This window comes from Bufo gargarizans, chromosome 3, assembly GCF_014858855.1.
Source record: "Bufo gargarizans isolate SCDJY-AF-19 chromosome 3, ASM1485885v1, whole genome shotgun sequence".
Classification (NCBI taxonomy): Eukaryota; Metazoa; Chordata; class Amphibia; order Anura; family Bufonidae; genus Bufo; species Bufo gargarizans.
The window spans coordinates 120,242,295-120,270,229 of NC_058082.1; the positions used below are offsets into that span (position 1 = coordinate 120,242,295).

The 27,935-nt window shown below is 42.8% G+C and overlaps 1 protein-coding gene across 1 annotated transcript; it reads left to right on the forward strand.

Annotated features, from left to right (window-relative positions):
* The first annotated feature begins 3,258 nt into the window (after positions 1-3,258).
* Positions 3,259-27,931, forward strand: LOC122931428 (retinol dehydrogenase 7-like). The gene is made up of 4 exons (XM_044285502.1): positions 3,259-3,406; positions 5,055-5,313; positions 12,342-12,505; positions 27,699-27,931. Exons 1-4 carry the CDS (start codon positions 3,259-3,261, stop codon positions 27,929-27,931), a joined length of 804 nt encoding a protein of 267 aa, XP_044141437.1.
* The last annotated feature ends 4 nt before the right edge of the window (positions 27,932-27,935 follow it).

Here is a 27,935-nt window from a genome sequence, read left to right on the forward strand (position 1 = left end):
ATTGGTCACGGATATTCCGAGGTCTACGGTAGGCACACAGGGGAGAATTTAAAAATTCCGGTACCGTTTTTAGGCAACTGCCTAATATTGGCCAATGTTTTTTTAGGATTTTGTTAATAGGGTCACTGTATTCAGTGTACGTGGAAACAAACGTGATTCTTTTCTGCATCGTTTTATCAACTTTATCATGCAGTAAAGAATCACGATCCAAAGTTAACACCTTCTGTTTCTGTTCATAGAGCAATTTATTGGGATAGCCCCGCTGTCTGAATTTGGTGACCATTTTATCCACAGTATGCTCAAGCACATCAGTATCAGCGACAATTCGCCTCGCCCTCAAAAATTGCGAATATGGGAGATGTTTGACCATATTACGTGGGTGGCAACTCTCGTACCTCAGTATCATGTTCCTATCAGTAGGTTTTGTATATAGTAGTGTGGTAAGTTTACCGTTGGAAACCACCACGTTAGTATCTAGGAACTGAACTGAGGTATCAGAGTGTGTCAAGGTGAATTGTAAGTCAGTGTCCACTCCATTCAGGAAGTGGTGTAAATCCAACAGTTGTTCCTCTGTACCAGTCCATATGAGGAAGATGTCGTCTATGTATCGCCACCAGCCCAGAATATAGTGGGCATGGTGGGACCCATAGACGACATCTTCCTCAAAACGGCGCATAAATATGTTGGCATACGTTGGGGCCACGTTGGACCCCATCGCCACGCCGCGTTTCTGGACATAAAAAGTGTCCTGAAAAAGAAAATAATTATGTTCAAGTACAATCCTTAAGAGCGAAATAATAAAGCAGCTCGCCTCAGGCGTCATTGATGAAGCGTCTAACATGTTTTGCACAGCTGCAATACCCTTCTGATGGTTGATAGAGGTGTATAAGGATACGACATCAAATGACGCCAAAATTACCCTGTCTATCATCTCCAAATTCACAGCATTAAGCTTCCTCAAGAAATCAGAAGTGTCCCTAATATAGGACTGACCCCCTGTGGAGAAATTACGTAATACTTTATCAAGGAAGACAGACACCCGGCAAAACACTGAATCAGTGCCCGAAACAATGGGGCGCCCGGGTGGGTCCACCATTGTTTTGTGCACTTTTGGCAGGACATAGATCACTGGTGTAATGGGGTGTGGGACTATGAGATGTTCCCTAAGGCCCTCATCTATGATACCTGCCCGTGCTGCCTCTGTCAAACATTCTTCAATTAAGTGCATAATACAGAACTTAGGGTCATATGCAATCTCTCCATAAACATGCTCATCTCCAAGCTGCCTCAAGATTTCTTTGATGTATTTGGGAGTATCAAGTACTACAACGGCACCGCCTTTATCGGCTGGTTTTATCGTAAGCTCCGTATCGCTCTTTAGCTCCATCAATGCATGTACCTCAGCCACGGTGAGATTGGGAAATCTAAAACTCTCTGTGCATGGGAGAGCCCTAAGAGATCCAATCTCATTTTTTACGGCAGAGATATATGCATCGATGGCTGGTTCATTCACAATTGGATTAAAGTAACTTTTTTTAGATAAATTAAACATTTTACTTGAAAACTCGCTGGACCTTGCTGTCTGTTCACCACCCTTACCCTGAAACCACACCTTAAGTTTAATGGAGCGAAAAAAATTGCAGAGGTCTGATTCAACATCTAGCCAATTAATCTTAGCATTTGGACAGAAAGATAATCCCTTAGATAAAACCGATAACTGTGCAGATGTCAACATTTTAGAGGAAAGGTTAATTACCGCTATTTCTTCTTTTTTTGTTGTATTTGAGTCCTGGTTTTCATGTTGCGGCCTCTGTTGGTCTCGTCTACACCTGCGGCCACCTCTCCTGGTTCGTCTCCTTTTTCTGTATGGGAATCGATTTTGTTCCCTAAAAAAACATCTGCTTCCACTTTATGCATCTGGTTATTTTTTCTCACTTTTTGTTTATCCCTCATGTTGTTAAATGTGGGATTGCCCGGTTGCCAGCCGTAGATGTCTCCTTTCTTATAGTCATCGATATCACGTGCCCATTTGATCCGTTTTCCATCCTCTAGTTCCGTCTGTAGCTGTTGTAGTTGCCCCTTTAAATTTTCTTTAAACTCTGCGACTTGCTCCTCAGTCATGTGCGTACTGAGCTGTTGTTCAATCTGTACCATATCAATGGTCAATGCAGTGACCTCCTCTTGTAAAAACTCAATGTTTAGTAGTATGAAATCCATGGAGTATTTGTTGGACAGAGCTTCAAACCGTTTACAATACGAATCACTGTGTGAAAATAAATTAGGACGGAGATGCGATCGCATTCCTCTCGGAATGCGCTGCTCCTTAAAATAATGTCCGAGGGTCGTCATGTGTAACTTCAACGATAATGTCCTTCTTGACAAATTTTCATACTTTCTCTTGAGTTCCCTTAGCGATGGGGTGGTGAGGAAAGCAGCATCTCCCTCAATACCACCAATGATACGATCTGCATCCTCCTGTGTAAAGACATAGCCACTGGGTGCGTCAAATTGTGACATGTTGGAAAACCAACAAAACAGTCTTTGTAATAATAAAGTTCGTAATGGATATTGGTGTGCTCTGCCAGTAACACTTGATGATAGAAAAAGAAAAACCACAGGCGGCACCACCTGGCGTACAAAGTGGGTGCAAAGTCCAAGTATGGTAGCAGGTGCTTACCCAGTCGTAGAGTTGAAAAAATCGGACTGCACTCCAAACGTATCCTCAAACAATGTGTGTTTATTCACCCATATATGGCAAAGCGACGTTTCGGCTCAAACTGAGCCTTTCTCAAGCATTGGTGAACAGTTAATGACAAGTATATAAAGGTGTATCACAATACAATCAATAAAATTACATAATTGATACTTTACAAATAATGCCTATAGGCGATATACAAATGTGCAAGAAAACGGAACATTCATATTACATAAGGTGACTAGTGCTTAGAATATTAACAAAATATCATATAATGTCATATTACACATAGTAAAACCGAAAGATACATAATTGATTGCACCTGCAGCTTATCACCATCTCATTTATATATAAACTTGGGTGGTAACCATGTGCAACACCTCGGATAACACTTGTGTGCGCTCTGTAGTATCTTCCGTGTAAGACTGATTCATTGGTTTTATATAAAAAAGAAAAAACAAAAATAAGAAATGCATTTATACACATCTTTGTTAGACACTTTAATTAACACTTTTTTACTGTCTTTTTAGACATATCTATGCCGATGATACTTTGGAAGATGGATGAACCTGCGAGTGGATGATGAGCCCAAGCAACATTATTCTGTTGAATCAGATATATATATTTTTTTCTGTGTGGTCCAGACGTATGTCCCATCTAGTTATAATCTAAGGGAGAGCGATTCGGTTATCCTCTACGTGGTCCGGGATTGTCAGTAATGGACATCGTTCTACTATTATGAGGAGCTCCCTCACAGTTGCAAAGTGAAGCAGGGCAAGATCCCATAGGGCCGACGGCACTGACATGCCGAGGGTGTTTGTGGGAACAATGGTGCTATGTCTATCATCTTGAAAAGGATGGTGACATAGCCCCCCTGTAATAGAGTGGTAAGCAACCATAGCAACTGATCTTATAGAACGTTTCTCGGCCCCGTATTAAATAATAATAAAAATAAAAAGAAACAAATAATTGCCCATAGAGGATTCCCTTGAGCAACATGGCTGCTGGTTGATGACAACGGTATTGCGCATGCTTGACTGTCCATAGTCATCGACGGGCGACACCGGAATGCTGCTGATGTCATCAGTGTTCGCATGTGTCTCCTGTGGATGACGGTGGTAGGCTGGGACATGCGCACTGGATCTCACAGGACGCGCCGATCGGCGCTACGGTATACGTGGGCCCCATCCCTCTATCAGGTTTCTATTCATCTATACTTAAGGTGTTGCACATGGTTACCACCCAAGTTTATATATAAATGAGATGGTGATAAGCTGCAGGTGCAATCAATTATGTATCTTTCGGTTTTACTATGTGTAATATGACATTATATGATATTTTGTTAATATTCTAAGCACTAGTCACCTTATGTAATATGAATGTTCCGTTTTCTTGCACATTTGTATATCGCCTATAGGCATTATTTGTAAAGTATCAATTATGTAATTTTATTGATTGTATTGTGATACACCTTTATATACTTGTCATTAACTGTTCACCAATGCTTGAGAAAGGCTCAGTTTGAGCCGAAACGTCGCTTTGCCATATATGGGTGAATAAACACACATTGTTTGAGGATACGTTTGGAGTGCAGTCCGATTTTTTCAACTCTACGACTGGGTAAGCACCTGCTACCATACTTGGACTTTGCACCCACTTTGTACGCCAGGTGGTGCCGCCTGTGGTTTTTCTTTTTCTATATATATATATATATATAAACTGAAACAAATTAACAAAGAAAATAGACATATGTGATATTGTTGCGTCCGGAACAACCTGGAGTCAGTCTCTCTCTCTCTCTCTCTATATATATATATATATATCTTGTAATGTATTCATTTAAATATCTACTAATTTTGGGTTTAGGAGTCTAGTGGACGATACTACTTAGTGATTGACAGTTATTTCTTTATGTACACTGATATGGGGAGGTTATCAATCACTCAGTAGGACCTTGCACAAAACTAAATATCAATCTGCTCTGTAAGCACCACAGATTACACAGCAAGATGACATGTTCACTTTAACATTATTTTTTTCTGTTTCATTTTAGAATTGATTTAAAACATGTAACTTAAAGGGGTTTTCCCATTACAGACAATAAGGGCATATCACTAAGATCTCTGGGACCCGCACCTACACCGAGAAAGGAGCGGTGTTGGCTCGGCTAATTCCGTCGCCCTCATAGAAATGAATAGGAGAGGTGTGCTCCCATTCACTTGTATGGGAAGAGCGCTTGGCGGTGGCTGGAGGTGGGACCCACACCTATCAGACAATGAGGGCATATCCTAGCGATATTCCCCCATGGTTTGTGATGGGAATACCACTTTAATGCAATTGTCTAACTTTTTCTTTTCAGGTCTTTGGGGTCTGGTGAACAATGCAGGCATTGGTGTTCCAGGAGGTATTAATGAATGGTTGACTACAGATGACTTCTTGAAGATTCTGAAAGTAAATCTGATAGGAGTTATTGACGTGACACTTAATATGTTGCCAATGATACGGAAAGCACAAGGCCGTGTTGTGAATGTAGGCAGTGTGGCTGGCAGAATAAGTATCTGTGGTGGAGGATACTGCATATCAAAGTTTGGAGTAGAATCCTTTTCTAACAGTCTTCGGTATGTATCTTCTTTTAAAGGGATCTGCATTAATATCCTATAAAATAATCATTTATGAAGGTAGCTGTAATTTTGTATTTCTTTTCCCTTTATTGCTGCTATCTTCTGTAATGGGCTGTCCATGCAGTTCTTTCTTATTTTCTTTCTGTTAGGCCCCTTTCACACGGGCGAGTTTTCCGCAAAGATGCGATGTGAGTTGAACGCATTGCACCCGCACTGAATCCGGACCCGTTCATTTCTATGGGGCTGTTCACATGAGCGGTGATTTTCACGCATCACTTGTGCGCTGCGTGAAAATCGCAGCAAGCTCTATTTTGAGCATTTTTCACGCAATGCAGGCCCCATAGAAGTAATTGGGGCTGCGTGAAAATCACAAGCAAGTGCGGATGCGGTGCGATTTTCACGCACGGTTGCTAGGAGACTATCTTTTGACAATTTTTTTTAAAGGAGGATGCGGCGGCTACCAGCAAGCAACCTCCCTACTTGCTGGTAGCCAGGTAATTAACATATTATAAAAGTGCCATTTTTAAAGAAACAAAACCACAGAAAAATATAAGAGCACTATATATTGAATAATCGCACTATAAGGATTCTAGTTAGCCCAAAAATGAAAAATGACTTTTGGGGGGGGGGGGGGGGTGACAGAAGCCCTTTAAGGACTATTTTCTTTGTCATTGTAGATACATATATCACAATAATAGGACTGACACCTATAGATTAGTGATGCCAATAAATCAGTTGAAGGTTGTGGACGCCTTTGAACACATTTTTACAAACAAAACAGATTTGCAATTGGTTATTATTAATAACGCCCTATCATTTGGCTTGTACATCTTGCCTGTAACAGTACAATGCAGCCTACTCGATCCTTTTCTGTGTTAAATCTTTCACACTCTACTACAGTTGTGTGTTAAGCCTCTTTCTTATCTATCCTGAGTTTAATCTAAGCCCTTGCATATGGATGTCATGGTTCTCTAAGGCCCCTTTCACACAGGCAAGTATTCCGCGCGGATGCGATGCATGAGTTGAACGCATCTCACCCGCACTGAATACCGACCCATTCATTTCTATAGGGCTGTTTACATGAGCGGTGATTTTCACGCATCACTTATGCGTTGCGTGAAAATCGCAGCATGCTCTATTTTGTGCGTTTTTCACGTAACCAGGCCCCATAGAAATGAATGGGGTTGCGTGAAAATCGCAAGCATCCGCAAGCAAGTGCGGATGCGGTGCGATTGTCACGCATGGTTGCTAGGAGACGATCGGGATGGAGACCCGATCATTATTATTTTCCCTTATAACATGGTATAAGGGAAAATAATAGCATTCTGAATATAGAATGCATAGTACAATAGCGCTGGAGGGGTTAAAAAAAATAAAAAAGAATTTAATTCACCTTAGTCCACCTCTGTCTCCTTTGCTGAACAGGACCTGTGGTGACGTCACTCCGGTCATCACATGTTCCATCACATGATCTTTTACCATGGTGATGGATCATGTGATGACCGGAGTGACGTCACCACAGGTCCTGTTCCTGAAATGAATGCTCACCACAGGTCCTGTTCAGCAAAGGAGACAGAAGAGATGCCGGGCTACGCGATCAAGTGGACTAAGGTGAGTTAAAAAAAATTTATTTATTTTTTTAAACCCCTCCATCCCTATTGCACTATGCATTCTGTATTCAGAATGCTATTATTTTCCCTTAAACCATGTTATAAGGGAAAATAATACAGTCTACAGAACACCGATCCCAGACCCGAACTTCTGTGAAGAAGTTCGGGTTTGGGTACCAACATGCGCGATTTTTCTCACGCGAGTGCAAAACGCATTACAATGTTTTGCACTCGCGCGGAAAAATCGCGGGTGTTCCCGCAACGCACCCGCACATTTTCCCGCAACGCCCATCTGAAAGAGGCCTAAGGCCGCTTTCGCACGGGCGAGTATTCCGCACAGATGCGATGCGCGAGTTGAACGAATTGCAACCGCACTGAATACCGACCCATTCATTTCTATGAGGCTGTTCACTTGTGCGTTGCGTGAAAATCGCGGCATGCTCTATTTTATGCGTTTTTTTCACTTAACGCAGGCCCCATAGAAAGGAATGGGGTTGCGTGAAAATCGCAAGCATCCGCAAGCAAGTGAGGATGCGGTGCGATTTTCACGCACGGTTGCTAGGAGACGATCGGGATGGAGACCCGATCATTATTATTTTCCCTTATAACATGGTTATAAGGGAAAATAATAGCATTCTGAATACAGAATGCATAGTAAAATAGCGCTGGAGGGGTTAAAAAAAATAAAAAAGAATTTAACTCACCTTAATCCACTTGCTCGCGTAGCCGGCATCTCCTTCTGTCTTGATCTTAGCTGTCTGCAGCAACAGGACCTGTGGTGACGTCACTCCGGTCATCACATGATCCAAAACATGATCCATCACCATGGTAAAAGATCATGTGATGGATCATGTGATGACTGGAGTGACGTCACCAAGGTCCTGTTGCTGCAGACAGCTAAGATCAAGACAGAAGGAGATGCCGGCTACGCGAGCAAGTGGATTAAGGTGAGTTAAATAATTTTTTATTTTTCTTTAACCCCTCCAGCGCTATTTTACGATGCATTCTGTATTCAGAATGCTATTATTTTCCCTTATAACCATGTTATAAGGAAAATAATACAATCTTCAGAAAATCAATCCCAAGCCCGAACTTCTGTGAAGAAGTTTGGGTTTGGGTACCAAACATGCGCGATTTTTATCGTGCGAGTGCAAAACGCATTACAATGTTTTGCACTCGCGCAGAAAAATTGCGGGTGTTCCCGCAACGCACCCGCACATTTTCCCGCAACGCCCGTCTGAAAGAGGCCTAAGGGTTCTGGTGACTGCTATCTTTCTTAGGAATTACCTACCAACCATCCACAGGGAAACCAGTCCTCAATAAAATGATGAACTTTCTTATGGACTGCTATTATGCTCTTGACATAATACATTGTCTCTGGCTCCCCTGGACAACAGTCTCAGACTCACGATGCTCTCTATCACTGTCTCACATGTAAAAGTTATGTTTTATATGAAAAGTCATTTTTCTCTGTGATACATTATATTGATACTTTTCTAACCCTATAAATACTACTGTGATTTGTTGTCTATCACTGTCTCACATGGCAGCAAATCAGTCCCCAAACATCCTCAGGCTCCAGTCACTCCCTGCTTCTATATACGTTGTGTAGGACCGCTCTGCTTCTCAATTTTCAGGAAGGATTCCTCCTATGTTCAGGTCATAGGTATGTTGCAGAGCCAGGAAAAGGAACATCAATCTTCACACGAGACAGTGTCCCTCTGGGTAAGTTACTCTGTGAAGTATCAGAAAGGCACATAGATAGTGAAGCACCATCGATAGAGTCGCATATAAAGGGTTTTATTTATACTCACAAACGTGATAAAGTTAAAAGCTCATCAACAATAGAATCACCCTCGTATTCCTGCCCGACCCAGGTTTCACTTATGCTTCGTCAGGGGCGAATACTCCACCTTCTTTAGGGGCTCCACCGTCTTTTTATATCTTCAAAACCATATCCCCATCTCCCCCCATCCAGTATCCATATAAAACAATTTCTCTAAAAACAATTAATTTCATATTTATAAATTCACACTCCAAAAATATTATATGTCCTACAAAACTCCCCAATGTGGTTGTCGAAAAAACTCTTTAGGTTGTTAGATAGTTTAATGGGGGAGTTTATCTGGAAAGGTAATACTCCCAGGCTAAGGAGAGAGGTTCTTCAGCTTCCAGTAAGAGATGGTGGTTTAGCCGTTCCAAATTGTTTTTTTTATTATTTAATAACACAATATATTCAGATAAATGGAACATTAAAAGGAATGGTGGGGAGGGAGGAGTTAACAAAAATCGGGTGGATTGGGGACACAAACTATTTAGAGATTTTGGAGTCAGGAACATTGGGGAAAAATAGCACAGGAAATAATATAATGAATTTAATGGGAAACACATGGGTGGAACTTAAAAAAATTATGGATATTAAGGGGTATCTGCACTACACACCTATTTGGAAAAATGTAAACCTAAAGGAAGTGCAAAAGATCAAATCCTATATAGATTGGGGAAAAAAGGGGGGAAAATATTTAGCGCAAATATTTGAGGGGGATAACTTGAAGGACTTCTCTTCTTTGACAATGGAGTTTGGGATCCCTCAAAAAGATAGCTTTAAATATCTCCAGCTAAAAAATGCAGTTAGGATATCAGTTAATTTAAATAAATACAGAAAAGAACAATCAAATAGAATATATAAATTCACTAAAGTATTATTCCAGGCCAGATTGTTGATACTTCGGAAATGGATAAATAAAGATCCCCCTACAGTAGGACAGTGGCAGGAAGCTGTGCTTAATCTGATCAGAATGGAACAGGTTACAGAGAGATTGAGTGACAGACAGAGAAAAATAGATAATATTTGGAAGAAATGGTTGAATCAGGGCCGAGAAGCCTGAGTTAACATGTTTTTTTTTTTCCTCTCTCTCTTCTCAATGGGGTGGGTTCCGGTATTTGGGGTTAAAGTTTAATGTGAATGTTAATCCAAAGGGAGAATGTTAACATATGATATCGTTTTGTAACATGGGTCTTTTGGACGGTTCATGATTATTAATGTATTTGTCTTTTTGTACTTTGGAAAATAAAAAAAATAAAAAAACTCACTCTCAATACGCATAATTTATCCATCAAAGTTCTAAAAAGTGAAAAATGTATTATCTCGTTCAAAGCTACAAACTCCCATTTACCACTACTCCGATCACATTGTTCACTCTGACCAGTAGAAAATTACACATCTTTTATTCACAAGAGATAGCTATCCCTCCCTCTCTTGTTCGCTCAAGGAGATCTGTTTGCATGCTATACTCCAGAGACCAGGGACCGCACCCTCCTCACCTACAAGCTAATCCTTTCAACATTAAATAGCACACCAAATACTTTCTATCCACTGGGTGCTGTTCACATGATAGGTACAACAAAAACTGCACCTGCACTTTCCCCACTCTCACATTTTAAGGGGTCGCAACTTAAAGCCAGTGCCACAAGGGCACTCCAATAGATAGACAACCCCTGTACATTCACACGTAATTTCCCCCTTTATTTTAAAATCCAATCTTTTTTATTTGAGTGAATTGCTTGTACACCTCTGATTCCATTTCCTTTGACCCTGTTTTTACACGGGAGGCAAAAGCCGCACCATGTGAATTTGTTCCCTTTCCTTTTAACGTTTTCGGTTGGAATGAAACTATGCACCAGATGCTGGCACAGGTTCTGGGCACAGGTTCTGGTTGATCCAAAATATCCTCTCCCAAAATTTGGTAATTTTTTTAAACCACCCAATTTTTCTTAATGGCCTTTTTCATAAAACCCGACACTCATATTATATTGGGTAAGAAAGGCGAAACAGAAATCCTTTACATTTTGTTCGCCCTTTTTTCCCCCAATCTTCCACTTTCCGCTATATTTTTACAACAGATGGTCAAAACCTTTTCTAGATATACTTTTTCTACAAACCGCTCATGAATGACGACTTTGTATTTTATGGTCACTGATGACCATACAATTGCGATAAAGTCTCTTGAATTGTTCTCTCTTGAAAATGTGATTCCTTATTAGTTGATATATTTTAATAGCTAACGTTGAAAGCTTGTACATTTTTCATTATCTTTTCAGTTAGCCATTAAAAGGTATCAACTAATAAGGAATCTCATTTTTCTATTTACTGTCAAACACGGTACAAATATATTTTTATTGCATCTTAGGGTACTTTTACACTAGTGTTATTCTTTTCCGATATTGAAATCCGGTAAAGGGTCTCAATACCGGAAAAAATGAATCAGTTTTGTCCTAATGCATTCTGAATGGAAAGCAACCCGTTCAGTATGCATCAGGATGTCTTACGTTCCGTCCCTTGTACGGTATGTGACCGCACAAAATACCGCGGCTTGCTGCAGTATTTTTTCCAGCCAAAATCCCAGAACAATACCACACTTGCTTGTTCTGGAAAATTGCCGCATCTCCGGATCCGGTTTTCAGGCCTGCGCCGGTATATAAGAGGAGCTAGTTTCGCTTTTGAAAAAAATTAAATATTGGATCCGTTATTCCGTTTGAAACCGGATAAGATGGATCCGTTATATCACCGGATCCATCTAACGGATCCGGAAAGAAAAGCTATCCATTTGCATACGGTTTGCCGGATTCTAACAACGCTTGTGTGAAAGTAGCCTTACTGACAGTGCCTGAAAAGCAGCCACAGGCTGTACGAGTTGTAAAAGGAACATTTGGGGAATTTGGATAACTCACTGTATTTTTTTCAGTTGACCGCGGGATCCCTACCAGTAACCACTTTCTTCCAGAGCCATCCAACTTTATACACACGGGTAAAACATCAATTCCCACAGATGCCTTCTCAACATTAAGAGCCCTGTGGAATGCCAAAAACAGCACTAATAGTGAAGTATTGTGGTCAGTATTCACACACACTTGCAAAGAATTGTACTCACAAGCGTAGAAGAAAATGCAGGCACATCAATCAGTGTTAGTTTTTTCTGTTGCTCTTGTAGTTTGCACCCTTTAGTCACCGCGCAAAGGAAGTGTGCTCCATAGTGAAGTCCTGTAGGCAATTCTGCCGTATAAATATTTATTATACTCACAAGCATAGATGTATAAAAGCATATAATTCACGTGAGACCAGCCAAATGTTCACTCACTGTACCATGAGATCTATCTGCATACTCACAATACAAAGACCAGGAAGTAGACTAACGCTCATTTGCAAATAGTCCCTTGCACCTCACTTAATTGTCACCCACAGAGATTTAGAGGGTGGAAAAAAAACAACAGATTCCACCTTTAAATTTCCAAATGACTCAAGCTCTAAAAATGAAAGATGAACCTGATTCGTTGCTATGGGCATTAGGCCAGTTTTCCTTTCCATTGGTTCTAATAAATCTACCCCTACATATTTATATTTCCCCTGTTTTTCAGACGAGAAATGCTTCCATTTGGAGTGAAGGTTTCTATAATTGAGCCTGGCTTTTTCAAAACCGAGGTAACAAATCCAGAGTTACAAATGCAAAATGTTAAACTCACATGGGAGCAAGCATCAGAAGAAGTCAAGAAAAGTTATGGAGTAGAGTATTTCAAGAAAAGTGAGTATGTTTACTGTAATTGAACTAATCTTCTTGTGTGACTTTGTTGGTATTTGAAGAACAGACATAGGGCTCTTTCACACTTGCGGCAGGACGGATCCGGCAGGCTGGTCTCCCTGTTGGATCCATCCTTCCGCTGTTTCGCCGAGCCGCCGGACCGCCACTCCGTCCCCATTGACTATAATGGGGACGGGGGCTGAGCTCCGGCGCAGCACGACGAAAGCCGCCGGACTAAAAAGTCCTGCATGTCTGACTTTTTAGTCCGGCGGCTTTCACCGTGCACCGCCGTGCTGGGCCGGAGCTCAGCCCCCATCCCCATTATAGTCAATGGGGATGGAGCGGCGGTCCGGCGGCTCGGCGAAACAGCGGAAGGACGGATCCGACAGGGAGACCAGCCTGCCGGATCCGTCCTGCCGCAAGTGTGAAAGAGCCCATACACCATAACACCCTAGGGCTTCACAAAGGCATAGCCAAATAGTTTTCTTACCAGTGTATCAGTGAGCACTAAGGATTCCAAAGCATTTCAAATGTGATGAAGTAAACAAGGCTTAAAGGGAGGTTGCTAGTGACAGATTCCCTTTCAGCCCTTCCCAAATTCCCACCAGGAGAGTAACTACCATAGCGGCAGACCATGCGACTGCTATGGGGCCCAGTTGGGATCATCTCCTCTTCTACTGGGGTGAAAACCTGGTCAGGACTCTACCCTCTAAAAGGAACAACTTTTAGCAAACGAGGCAGAGGAAAAAATGGCCCAGGGTTCATTGTAAAGGGTTTAGGCGGAAACCCTTATGTCCTGTGTGGGGGGCCTAGTTTGAACCTTGCTATTGGGCCCTTATTTCTCTATGTACGCCACTGTTCCAAAGCTCTCCGTTGCCCTACGCTGATTCGTGCAGGGCAAAGGCATTTTCTGGAGTTCCTGTGACGAACCGGGCTCTGCTTAGGCCTGCCAGGCGGAGGCTTCTGCCCAACAGTGAGCCTGGTCACATCACCGGCACTGATGGGCGGGCTTTAGCGCTGCCCAAGCTTGTAAAACGGCTAGAGCAGCGCTAAATCCCATCCCAGTGGATGATGTCACCAAACACACTGCTAGGCGGAAGCCTCCACCCGGCAGTGTGTTATGGTAAATAAAAGAGCCCTTGCCCTGCGCAATCCTGCATAGGACAAGGGAGAGCATCAGAGCATGAAATGCTCCGATGCTAACATCAGGGGGGCTGCCTGGGTGAAATTATGGGTATCTCCGGGTTCAGCTCTGAACCCAGACAACCCCTTTAAAGATGGCACCAGCTCGGGAGCGCAGTGAGTGCAATACCTGCCAGGTGCCTGCTGTTTTAAATAACAGACACCTGGGGCTAATGTATGCGATTGACAATAACATTGATCGTACACATTTAACCCCTCAGATGCCCTTGGCTGTGCAACATCTCTCCCTAGCAGAGATTGGGGGAGCAGAATAGTGTGTGCAGCAGCCTCCATCCTTCTGAATGATCCGAGGATGCCGCAGATAGGTTCATATGGAGACCCTTCTATACAGACTCCAATGCAAATGCTTTGGAGGATATGAGAGAAGTAATTTAATGATTGTTTGTTCAAGTTCCCTAAAGAAACTATTAAAAATGTAAAAGAAAAAAAAAGTTGTTCCCCAAAATTAATATTCTATACTTGCTTACATAGCCGGTTCTCATGAGATTTGGCAACAGCACATTTTCTCCCTTGCTTGTCCATTGCGCTTGGACAGCATTACAGCCAGGGAGAAGGAGACACCCACTGAGGAGAGCTGAGGTCTCCTTCTCCCTGTATCAATGGTACTAATGAGCATATTGGGCACCAGAACATACAGGGAGGGCATAGTGGTGCAACGGAGGGGACCATTTGAAACATTTTTAAAAAAAAATAGCATCTTCAGCAGACAGACTATCTGTAATTAATAACCAATCAGGGGCAGATTGGCCATAAACCCTACAGGGAAATTTCCCGGTGGGCCGATGCCCCATGGGCCCACCCAAGTCCTCCTCTCTGCCATTGACCAAGTACCTAATGAGCTCTCAACAGTAAATTACTGTCACAGAAGGAAGGAAAGAGTGCAGCCCTGGACTCCACCCGCACCTCTGTCCCTACCTACTTGCACAACCCGTCCTATTTGACGACGTACAACTGGGCGGCAGTCCCTAGCTTAAATATGTGCAGAGGCCTAAAAGCAAAGGGAAAACCATGAACAGAGTCAGGGAAGCAAAAGTAAAAAACCAGGAGGTCACGCAGTACACAGGGAAAAACACAATAGCAAGGTCACTAACAAAGCCGAGGTCGGAAGCCAAGAGGTCACGATAAATACAAATGGAGGTAGCGAGATCGAGGTAAAAAACAAAGCCGAGGTAAAAAAAAGCAAGGTATCAATATATAAAGAAAGCTGGTGAGGGTAACTAGACCAATCTGTTATTATAGCAGGAACAAGAGAGTCACATGACGTGGCCAGCGGCACGTGACCCAAGCCCAGCCCAAACCATCTAAGTGCAGATTATTCGCGACGGAGCGGCAGTCCAGGGGGCACACGTTCACTAGCTGCAGGACGGATCCGACAAGCTGTTCACCCGATGAAACAGCCTGCCAGAGGTCCGTGCCCCTAGTGTGAAAGTAGCCTAAGCCCCCTGCTTCATAGACAACTGGAGGAGGAGGACAGAAGATGGTAGCTATTGATGGCCACCACAGAGGGACAGCTTTTGGGGGCTGTATAATATGCTATACTGTGTTATTTGGTTCTCATGGGATGGTGTTTTGCACTATGGTACTGTTGATCCCACCTACTTGTGTTGACACGCCCTCTCTTAATTTGGACCTGCCTACAAAATGGGGCCACTTAGGGATTTTTTTTTCTAGGGCCACTTTAAGTTCCAAGTCCGCCCCTGTAACTAATTCATATAAAATATATGAGTGGTCAAATGAATGCTTATGTAAAACAAAGCATCAACCACAACAAACATACCAGCAACCAGAATGTTAATGTCTTTGTCAATGTGGCTAACTGCTAAAAAAAACATATTCTACAAGGATGTATGTCACATGAAACAATACAGAAAAACCTCACCACTAGGAGCTTTGATCGGTTGAGGAGCCTGAGGACCCACAACGAGATCCCAAACTCACAATCGCAAATACTTTATGTTGAAATTTTAGCTAGGCAGCTAAAAGGCATCTGCCAAACCAAAAGTTGTCACACTCCAAAATAAGCATCTCTACAAAAATTAGGTCACCAGATGTAACAATTATAATCTGTTACTGCATGAACCAGCCTCTTAAAACATAACCTTTAGGCTACATGCACACAAACTTTGTTTCCGTGTCCGTTCCGTTTTTTTTATATCAATGGGTCCGCAAAAAATTAGAACAGCACACCGTGTGCTGTTCACATCAGTATATCTGTTCCGTAGCCCCCCCAAAAAAATGTACTATTCTTGTCCATTTTAGGCATTGTTACAATGGATCCGAAAAAAAAAAAACTGATGGCATATGGCTACATGCACACGACCGTATGTGTTTTGCGGTTTGCAAAAAAAAACGGATGATGTCCGTATGTCATTGGTTTTGTTTTGCAGATCCATTGAAATGAATGGGTCCGCATTCTATCAGCAAAAAAAACGGAACGGACACGGAAACAAAATACGTTCATGTGCATGTAGTCTTAATGAAGATACTAATTGAAATCACAATATTCCTATGCAGATAATTTAAACAATTAATAGAGGGTTATGTAAATGCTGTAAGTTTGATATATAGTCAGTTTGATATATAGTTATTCACTTCAGTTAGTGATTTCTATGCTGTAGGAGAAGTGTCCTGGTTTCTGTGCCAACGACACGATCACAAAATTATTCCCTATACATCTTGCTAATCCAGGGACACAATAGGTGCATAATGATTTCAGCTACTCTACATGGAAATTGGATCTACTACGGACAAACAGTTTGGAACTTTTAGGGGGACATTTATCATTTGTGGTTGTTTTTGTGTCAGTTTTAAATCTGTTTTTGCTTTTTGTACTTGCTCCACATTTATAAAATGATGCACCTTAATAACATGTTTGTAATGAGTGCAATGTGGTTTACACCTATTTGTGTAAAAGAACACCAGGGGGTTGCTTGGCATAACTTGCGACTTTTTTGTGATTTTTGAAAAAGTCCAGGTCTAATCTCACTTTTAGCTCTTAAACATAGACCATTTTGAAAAATTTTGACTTTTTTAAGCCATAAAACTGACATATCTGATTTGATAAATGTCCTCCGTTGTGTCTGTTGTAACAACAATTATCACTTTTGTAAAATGGGTGCATCATGGGATAGGTTTTGGAAATGGGAGTGGGAGAATATAATGAGGAAGAATGAGAATCATAGGTCATTAGATGAATAAAGAGCACAATGGGTTGGAATAGGGGCTCATGGGCCCTGGTGCAACTTTGGCCCCTTTTCCTCAGTGCAGGAGCAGAGGAGTGTGCAGAGCCTCACCAGCTCTGCCTTGTATAAAGCCTCACCATGAGGCTGGCTTTCCCTGTAACTAAAGCTCCTTTGGATGCTCCAGTTACAGTGGAAATGGTGCAAAAAAAAAAAAAAAAGTCTGTGTCCCCAAAAGTCTTTTATGGACATTTTGGGGACAAATTATGTGGCAAATATATATTTTAAAAGTAAAAAAAAATAAAACACAATAAAAAAATAAAGGAAAAATATATTTTAAAAAAAGAACATTTTAGCAAAAATATAAATGAATAAAATAAATAAATAAGATACAAGCAAAAGAAAACTATAAAAAATATAAATTGTTCACGGTCGTATTATGTGGCAAAAATATATTTTAAAAATAAATAATAGGAGGCGATGATAAAAAAAATACAAAATAAATAAAATACAAAAAAAGGAAAATGCAAAATAAAAAAGTCTTTTTGTAGCAGAAATATATAAAAAATAAACAAAAAAATGAAAAAATAGTAATATACATAAAAGAAAAAAATGCCCATACCATCCAAAACCATTTGAATTATCACCCCATTCATGTGAAACTAAACATAAAGTATAATAAAATGATCCAACACATATAAGGAACTAATTATAATAATTTGCATATTTAAATAATGAGCTATAGTTTGAATAAAAATGACTTAAAAAAATATATTTTTTGTTTCCCCCTAATAAAACTAAAAAATATATATTAAAAAGCCCTGTGTTATGTAATAAAAAGCTGCAAAAGTTATTTTGGTAGTCCAAAAAATAAAAAAGTTACAACCATGTGTGCTAAATCACCAAAAAGTGACTGGTCAGTAAGGCCTTTCCAGGCCTGGTTATTAACCCCTTAACGGAAAACGTTGTGCATGTACGGAGCGCACCCAATCACTGCAGGGGAACGGCAGTCTCTGGTAGCCGGACCCCTGCTGTATCCGCCGGCATCACTATACAAACAGATGACGGCGGATTAACCCCTTCTATGCCGCAATCCGTGCTGACCATGAAGTGGTTTGCGGTGTGTGAAGGAGCGCATCGAGTCCCTGCCCTGCTGTGGCGGGGACTCGCACGAACAGGCAATGCATTACCATACAGATGTATTGTAATGCATTGCAGAGGGGATCTGTAACGGATCTCCTGGCACCCCGACCGGGTACCTCCGTCAAATGATGCTCCTAGTGCTTCCCGAGGACTCCGAGCACTCCACTTGATACAGTAAGCGCTGCAGACCCCACGAACCGCCGAAGCTTGGTTGAGGTCTCACCGTCTCCTACCCACCCTGGACCTACGACAAGGCTCCAGTGGGTGAACCTCTCCTAAATCCAGAGAGCAGGAACAGCTTTTACAAGAGCTAATAGTATAGCCAGGGGAGTATAGCAAATCTTCAGTGTATAGCAATCCCCAGTATCGATCAGTTACCCAAACACCAGCCTCAACATGATGAAGGGTAATACAGGAACTCTTTATTGAACACACAAGCATTGACTTATACACATTTTCCAACAAGGTTACAGCCGACAGGGTTTTGTAAAAACAACCAATAAACACATACAATACACTCAGACACTCCCACACAAAATCCTCCCCTCTGCCTGTGATACAATTGCATCAACCCATTGTGCAGGGTTAATTGTATCACAGGCAGGAGAATACACAGTGTCCTCTGTCCTGGAGACAACCGAGGAGTAAGTCAATTATCTCTCAGGACAAAGGGAAATCGCCAATACACACGTGGGGACAATAGGACAGACATCACTACTCAAATATACAATGTCCCACCCTTTACAGTACACATAGATATTTAACATATCCCAAAATGGCACAAATTAGACCAGGGGTTCAAAAGTTAGTAAAAGTCCTTTGTGAACAAAGGAAGCCTGGCTGATGAGAGGGCCCATAATCCTGGGGCAAGAGGCTGGTAGCCTCTAACAGACTAACAGGGTATCTGACCTTCTGCCGGTCAGTGCCCTTGTTAGTCCAGCAGCCCACCCACAAAACAGAAACAGCAGTACAGCCCATCCACAATAAATAGTTACTACACCTGAGCAAGGGATAAACCTGTCCATGTCCATGTGCCTCACCATGGCTGTGTGGGGGACTGGTAGACTGCCTTGGTGGGTTGCTGAGTGGGCAGAGACTAGCGGTACTTTGCCCTGGTGCCAGCTCTACCATGGAAGAAGTCTGGTTGTAGCCTGGTTGTTGTAGGGGGAGACCAACTGTCTCCCCTTTAGATACACCGCTCTGCTGTTGTAGGGAGAGACCTACTGTCTCCCCTTTGGCTAAACAGCCCTGTTGCTGGCGGACAGGACCGACTGTCCCTACCCCCTGTGCTGTGAGTGCAGAGACCATGGTCCCATCTGCACTGTTGTGGGGCATATTGTCTCCCCCTGGTTCATTAAACTGCAGCTGGGGGATGGAGACTGTGCTCCCAATTCCTTGTAGATTACACGGCCGCTGGGGAATGGAGACTGGGCTCCCAATTCCCTGTAGATCACACGGCCGCTGGGGAATGGAGACTGGGCTCCCAATTCCCTGTACATCACACTGCCGCTGGGGAATGGAGACTGGGCTCCCAATTCCCTGTAGATCACACGGCCGCTGGGGAATGGAGACTGGGCTCCCAATTCCCTGTACATCACACGGCCGCTGGGGGATGAAGACGATGCTCTCCTCTCCCTGCAAAACATACTGCCGCTGGGGAGCAGGACTGACTGTCCCTACTCCCTGAAACTCCGGCTGCCGTTGGGGATCTGGGCCGACTGCCCAGCATCCCTGTAGGGCCGGTGGAGGGACCTCAGTCCTATCTCCACCTGCCATATGGGGTTTCCCCCAGGACCAGTCTATGAGGTCCCCCTACCTGTGTAGCTGGTACTGAAGCAGGGGATACTTCAGTCGGGTCTTCCCAGTAAACCTCCATAATATCCTTATATCATTCCAGCTGAAGGGCTCTGGACCTGGGTCTGACACTCTGCTCTCTCGCTGAGCCCTCTCAATGGAGTGGAAGAGATCTCGGCAGTCCTGCTCCAGTTCCCACCCCAGGGTTGCTAGGTGAGCCAGGTCTTTCTCTACCTCGTGGGGGTCATCCCAATCCTGCCTAGCCTCCCTCTCGTAGAAAATGTTCTGAAGTTTTGACTGTGCAGGGCTCCCGAAGTCAGGCTCTGCAAAGGACTCCCATAACAAGCCAGGACCATCAAACTCCTCTTGTCATGCTCAGCTGTCCAGGGTATATACTGTGCCATATACCACCAGAGCGCCTGGTAGGCCTCCTCCAAACATAGCTCCTGCCATACCCAGTGCTCTAGTTCCTTCACCCATTCCTCCAGGGGCTGCTCTCCCAGGAAGGGCATCCGCAGGGCCACTTGCTTCTGCAATCGCTGCTCTCCACTGGGGAGACTCTCACCTCGCTAGTATTGTACATTACCCAGGGCCTGGTACCAGATGCCTTTCCTTAATGCATCCCGGCCATCCAGGTCTTCCTCATCGTATGCCACTGCTGGTTCCATCCTGCTGCTGTAGCCAGGGGCACTGTACGGATACTAGCGTTGCCCTCAATTTTGTCAATCCACGAACGGTGTCTCCGAGCTGCTTCTCCTCTCACTAGGACGCCATCCCACTGCTTGCCACACCTTCTCCCCCTGAAGAAGCTTTACGCGAAACGTGCATTGGGGTATTCGGTTCACCACTCAGGTACTTATGTCATGGCTCCATTGTGGTTAGCTCAGTATTTATGATCCATGTACTATGTATGTTTGCACTTTGCACTTTATACTTTTTGTACTGTTTTGGATCTCCATCCTGTTTTGCTAGCCGGAGTTTGGCCTAATTTTTTAGATATCCGGTTCAGGTCATTTATATATTATGCTATCTACATTATTTCATTAGCCTGGATATTCATATGTATATGCCTATATACTAGTGGTTTTTTCCTGTGTGTTCTATACCCACCACAGTATTGTCTTTTACCTGTATTTTATTATATTTGGTCTCGTGTTGAGACTTCAATAAAGTCTATATTTATTTATTTGTGCCAGCTTTTTCTCTTCTTTGGTGTTTGACTTTGCGTGCAGGTTTGGCACGGGTGCTCACTTCTGTGAGTCATTTAGACATTTTCTGGTGTTGATTGCTTGCCACCAATGTAACGGATCTCCTGGCACCCCGACCGGCTACCTCCGTCGAATGATGCTCCTAGTGCTTCCCAAGGACTTCAAGCACTCCACTTGACACCGCAAGCGCTGCAGACCCCACGATCTGCTGAAGCTTGGTTGAGTTCTCACTGTCTCCTACCCACCCTGGACCTACGACAAGGCTCCAGGCTCCAGTGGGTGAACCTCTCCTAAATCCAGAGAGCAGGAACAGCTCTTACAAGAGCTAATAGTATAGCCAGGGGAGTATAGCAAATCTTCTGCATATAGTAATCCCCAGTGTCGATCAGTTACCCAAACACCAGCCTCAACATGATGAAGGGTAAAACAGGAACTCTTTATTGAACACACAAGCATTGACTTATACACATTTTCCAACAAGGCTACCACCCACTGGGTTTTGTAAAAACAACCAATAAACACGTACAATACACTCAGATACTACCACACAAAATCCTCCCCTCTGCCTGTGATACAATTACCCTGCACAATGGGTTGATGCAATTGTATCACAGGCAGGAGAATACACAGTGTCCTCTGTCCTGGAGACAACCGAGGAGTAAGTCAATTATCTCTCAGGACAAAGGGAAATCGCCAATACACACGTGGGGACAATAGGACAGACATCACTACTCAAATATACAATGTCCCACCCTTTACAGTACACATAGACATTTAACATATCCCAAAATGGCACAAATTAGACCAGGGGTTCAAAAGTTAGTAAAAGTCCTTTGTGAACAAAGGAAGCCTGGCTGATGAGAGGGCCCATAATCCTGGGGTAAGAGGCTGGTAGCCAGGCTTCTCCACCACCCAGTGGCGAGGTTGGTTTCGTCACAGGATCATACCCCCAAAAGTTCACCGTGTAATCAGGAATGTGTTACCAATAATCGATTAAAGTGAATGAGGAAGGAATGACTGTGGTAGCGATCATTCCTTCCCAGTCACTTTGCATTAGCCTGTGTAATAGGCTGATACAAACAAGCGCTGATTAACTTTTTTTTTTTGCGGCCCCTTGAAATAGTGCAATGTGACAATGCGGCCCCCAGACCAAAAAAGGTTGTGCACCCCTGCTTTATAGGGTAGATGTGGGGGAGGGTGATAGTATGGAGGATCAGGAAAATTAAATAGCTAGCTGGATAACAGTGCAGTAGAGTAGAGGGAAGAGTGCAAGGGAGGCCAGCCCTGATCTTGCACACCCCAACAAGTTGGCAAGGTTGGCAGATGAGGGGGATGTCAGTTCAGGGATAGCAATGCTGCAGCGAGACACTTCCTCTTCCAGTTAGGGACTCAATTGTTAGGGGTACAGATAGGGCAATCTGTCACAAAGATCAGGATTATCGACGTGGTGTTGTCTTCATGGAGCTCGAGTTCAACATATCGCAGATCAGGTTAATAGATTACTGGGAGGGGCTGGTGAAGATCCAGCTGTCATGGTCCACATTGGAACCAATGACAAAGTTAGAGGTAGGTGAAGTGTCCTTAAAAATGATTTTAGGGATTTAGGTTACAAGTTCAGGACCTCAAAGGTAGTATTTTCCAAAATACTACCTATTCCACTAGCTATACCAGAAAGGTAGCGGGAGATTAGGGAGGTTAACAAATGGTTCAAGATAACTGGTGTAGGAAGGAGGGGTTTGGGTTCCTGGAGAACTGGGCCGACTTTTCTGTTGTTAACAGGCTCCATCATAGGGATGGGCTGCACCTCAATGGGGAATGTGCAGCTGTGTTGGGGGAGAAGATGGCTAGAAGTGTTTAAATTGGTTACTGGAGGGAGTAGGGTAATTACATTATGACCTGGGGGAGATAATTAAACTGGGGAGGAATGAAAGGAGGAACTAGAACAGTTCAGAAGGAAAGGTGTAGGGTAAAACATATTTTTTTAAAAACCCTCTTAATTGTATTTATACTAATGGCAGAAGCCTGACTAATAAAACTGGAAGTAGTAAGGTGTGAGGAGGACTATGACATGGTAGGAATAACTGAGACATGGCTGGATGATAGCTATGATTGGGTGGCTAACGTACAGGGCTACAATCTGTTCAGAAAGGATTGTCAAAACTGGAGAGGGGGAAGGGTTTGCTTTTATGTAAAGTCCTGTCTAAAGCCCACAGTCCGAGAAGATATAAGTGAGGGAAATGAACATGTGGAGTCACTGTGGGTAGAAATACTTGCAAGCAAAAACAATAATAAAATACTGATAGGCCACCTACCAGAGTCTACAGAAAATCTACTACTAAAGGATATATATGAGGCGGCAAATCATAATGAGGTTGGCAATAATCAAAGACAATTACCTTTCCCAACTGGTTCAGGACCCGACTAGAGGGACGGCCATACTAGACTTAGTACTAACCAATAGACCTGATGGAACAACAGATGTGCAGGTTGGGGGACACCTGAGAAATAGTGATCAATCTTAAACTCTAATTGTGAGCGGTACATACCTTATGGGAATAAAAAGGTAAGAAAGAAGAAAAAACTATGAGGGTCATTTGGGTCATTTATGAACCTGAAATACTCCTATAGTAGGCATATTTCAGGTGCAGATTGCAACGCAACAACTAGTTGCGCTGCAATCTGCGACTTCTCCACGCTTATGCCAGGTCTAAATAAGTTGGCGTGGTGTGGGCGGGGAAAGGGACAGGACGGGAGGCCCATCTCATTTACCATTTTCTAAGCCTGTTTCAGGGTAGAAAAAGGTCTAAATGTAAAGACAGCTAGGAAGCAGCGGGGAGCAGCTCTTGGTGGGAAACCTCCAACCACAACTCTCACCAATTCGTTCTCGTTGTAGGTGCAGGTCCCAGAGGTGGGACCCGCACCTATCAGACAATGGGGGAATATCCTAGCAATATGCCCTTATTGTCTGTGATGGATATACCCATTTAAGGATAGGGAGTGTTCCACAGGATTGTCGATTAGAAAATGTGGTGCCAATATTCAAAAAGGGGTCAAAATTAACAGAGCCTGGAAACTTTAGGCTGGTAAGTAACATCTGTCATGGGTAAACTGTTTAAGGGTTTTCTAAGAGATGCTATCTTGGAGTACCTCAATGAAATGCAAATAACGCCATATCAGCTTGGCTTCATGAGAGGTCGGTCATGTCAAACTAATTTAATTAGTTTCTATGAGGAGGTAAGTTCTAGACTTGACAAAGTGAGTCAATGGATGTCATATATCTTGATTTCTCAAAATCATTTGATACTGTGCCACATAAACGTAATGTACACAACATGAGAATGTAACATATAGGCCCCTTTTACATGGGCGAGTATTCCACGTGTATTCCACCCGCACAGAATCCCGACCCATTTATTTCTATGGGGCTGTTCACATGAGCGGTGATTTTCACGCATCACTTGTGCGTTGCGTGAAAATTGCAGCATGCTCTATTTTGTGCGTTTTTCACGTAACGCAGGCCCCATAGAAATGAATGGGGTTGCGTGAAAATCGCAAGCAAGTGCGGATGCGGTCGATTTTCACGCACGGTTGCTAGCAGACGATCGGGATGGAGACCCGATCATTATTATTTTCCCTTATAACATGGTTATAAGGGAAAATAATAGCATTCTGAATACAGAATGCATAGTAAAATAGCGCTGGAGGGGTTAAAAAAGAAATAAAAAATAATTTAACTCACCTTCCGCTTCTGCACCCTCCTCATCCTCTGTATCGGCACCCTTCTCACTCTCTGCTGTGTGCACCACCACCATAGCTCCTCCACTCGAGTCAGAGGAATTATTTTCCCATCCATCACCAGACCTTACCGATGCGCAGCCATTCTTGGCATCGGATGAGGAAGAGGAGGTAGCAACGGCCGCCACCCAGCGGTCTGACGACGGTACCCAGATCAGCTCAAGAAGGGTGGTCCCCGCTGTTGCTGCCTTCTCCGAGATCTCTAATGTCTGTGGTGGTGAAGGTGACGATGATGGCATGTCGATGGACGTCACGTGCCCACAAGAGAGGAAGAGGAGGGGAGTTTAGAGGGAGAGACGGAGCAGCAGATAGGGAGGAGAAGCATGCAGAACTCGCAGTGCACAGGAGTCAAAAAGCAGACTGCAAATGTATCTGGAGCGAGCCATCCACACTCAAAGTCACATCTTGCGCTCCCAGGACGCCAGCACATGGCTCCGCAATGTGGGCTTTTTTTAACGTGTCAGCTGCTGACAATGGTGTTGCCATCTGCAGCCTGTGCTGTCAACGCATAAGTCGCGGTAAGCCCAACACTCACCTAGGGACGACCACCTTAAGAAGGCACCTGGCCTCCCATCACCAAGCCCAGTGGGAGCAACGCCATCAGAACCCACAAAGCCACACTCCTGACGCTCCACGTCCTGCCTCTTCTTCTCCTCCTCTCTCCTCCCTTTTGTCCTCCACTCCTCCTTCCACCGTGCCTTCGTCGTGTTCATCTGGAAAAAGGCAGGCTTCCGTGGCCCAAATGTTTGAGCGTAAAAAGTTGATGACGCCGAAAAACCCTGCTCAGGCGTCCTGCTGTCCATGGTGCTGAACAGATCTATGCTAAAAGCATAGATCTGTTCAGTGTAAGTAAAATACAGCACAGAACCCTATAGGGTTCTGTACTGTATTTTACAGACATCAGACCCACTGGATCTTCAAGGACCAAGTGGGTCTGGGTCAAAAAAATGTAAAAAAAAGTGAAAAAAGTTAAGATTAAAAAAACAAACATTTATCACTGAATAAAAATTTAAAAAATAAAATACACTACACATATTAAGTATCGCCGCGTCTGTAACGACCTGATCTATAAAACGGTCATGTTACTTTCCCCGCACGGTGAACGCCATAAAAATAAAAAAAAACTATGAGAAAATTGAAATTTTGCCCTCCTTACTTCCCAAAAAAGGTAATAAAAGTGATAAAAAAAGTTGCATGTACGCCAAAATAGTACCAATCAAACCATCATCTCATCCCGCAAAAAATGAGACCCTACTCAAAAACTGAAAAAACTATGGCTCTTAGACTATGGAAACACTAAAACATGATTTTTTTTGTTTCAAAAATAAAATCATAGTGTAAAACTTACATAAATAAAAATAAAGTATACATATTAGAAAAAAAAACGGTGTAAAAAAAGCCATTTTTTGCCATCTTACGTCACAAAAAGTGTAATAGCAAGCGATCAAAAAGTCATATGCACCCCAAAATAGTGCCAATCAAACCGTCATCTCATCGCCCAAAAACTGAAAAAACTATGGCTCTTAGACTATGGAGACACTAAACAATTTTTTGGTTTTAAAAAATGAAGTTATTGTATAAAACTTACATTAATAAAAAAAATTGTATACATATTAGGTATCGCCGCGTCCGTGACAACCTGCTCTATAAAATTACCACATGATCTAACATGAATGTTGTAAATAACAAAAACTAAAAAAGTGCCACAAAAGCTATTTCTTGTTACCTTACACAGACACCTATTGATCTACAAGGAAAACCTGTCAGATCAAACCACATGTTGCCAGTCTCACAGATCTCCTGCCACTCACTGTCACCGGGACGTCCGTATGTCTTGGTACGTCCGTTTACAAGGTGGTGATGGTGAATTCCCTAAAAGAGTTCAAGAGGGGCCTGGATGTATTTCTGGAGTGTAATAATATTACAGATTATAGTTACTAGAGAGGGGTCGTTGATCCAAGGAGTTATTGTGAATGACTGATTGGAGTTGGGAAGGATTTTTTTCCCCTGAGGAATATTGGCTTTAACGTCACAGGTTGTTGTTTATTTAATTTTTTTGCCTTCCTCTGGATCAACTTGCAGGATAACATGCTGAACTGGATGGACAGATGTATTTTTTTCAGCCTTACAAACTATGTTACTATATAATAGTATAAACATAATGTCCCCCAAATATAATTGTGCTAAGCCGATACTGTGCCAGGGTGCCCCCCACAGTAATAGTGCTCCTCAAAGTCCCACCAATAGAATTTTGTTAATAGAGCCCCCAATAGTAATAATGCCCCCATTGTGCCCTACTAGTAATCATGTTTCCCATAGTCCCCCAGTAGTATTAATTCTCTTTATAATCGGTGCCAGTAAAAAATGCCCCCAAATGTGTGCCAGTACAAAAAAAATCCCCTTATACTGTGCACCAATACAAAAAATACAACCTTATAATGTATGGCAGTACAAACAAAATACCCACTTACCTTTCAGATCAGACCTCAAATCAGACCCAAATATCAGGTCCTCAAATCAGACCCCCATATCAGATCTCCATATCAGACCCAAGATAAATAAACTTACCTCTCCCATAGAAGTGAATAGAGCATGCTGGGAGTTGTAGTTTCACAACAGCTGGAGTGCTGGAGGTTGCTCTAGACCTAAAGATAAACCTGGCTGCTTTGCTCATGATAGATTGGAGCCAATATGCATAGCTGCTGTATATGAATTTGTGCACCTTTGGGTTGTCACAAAAAAAAAGGCACTAATTAAAATAAAGCAAAAAATAAAATAAAATTAAGATTAATTAGCTATATTTGTTGTTCTATATTGTAAGCATATGATTGGACCTGATGCTGTGATCTAATTCTGTGTGTATTTATATTTTAGGCTATGAGTATGCTGACAGCGTAGCATCCTTCTGCTCCACAAAGCTGTCTCTTGCTACAGATTGTATGGAGCATGCACTGACCGCAGTTCATCCCTGGACACGTTACTCTGCTGGATGGGACAGTAAATTCATCCTGATACCGTTCTCATACCTGCCTTCAGTTCTCACAGACTTCATCCTAACTATGGGACAGCCGAAACCAGCCAAAGTGATTTCATCTTCTACTAAGTAATTGA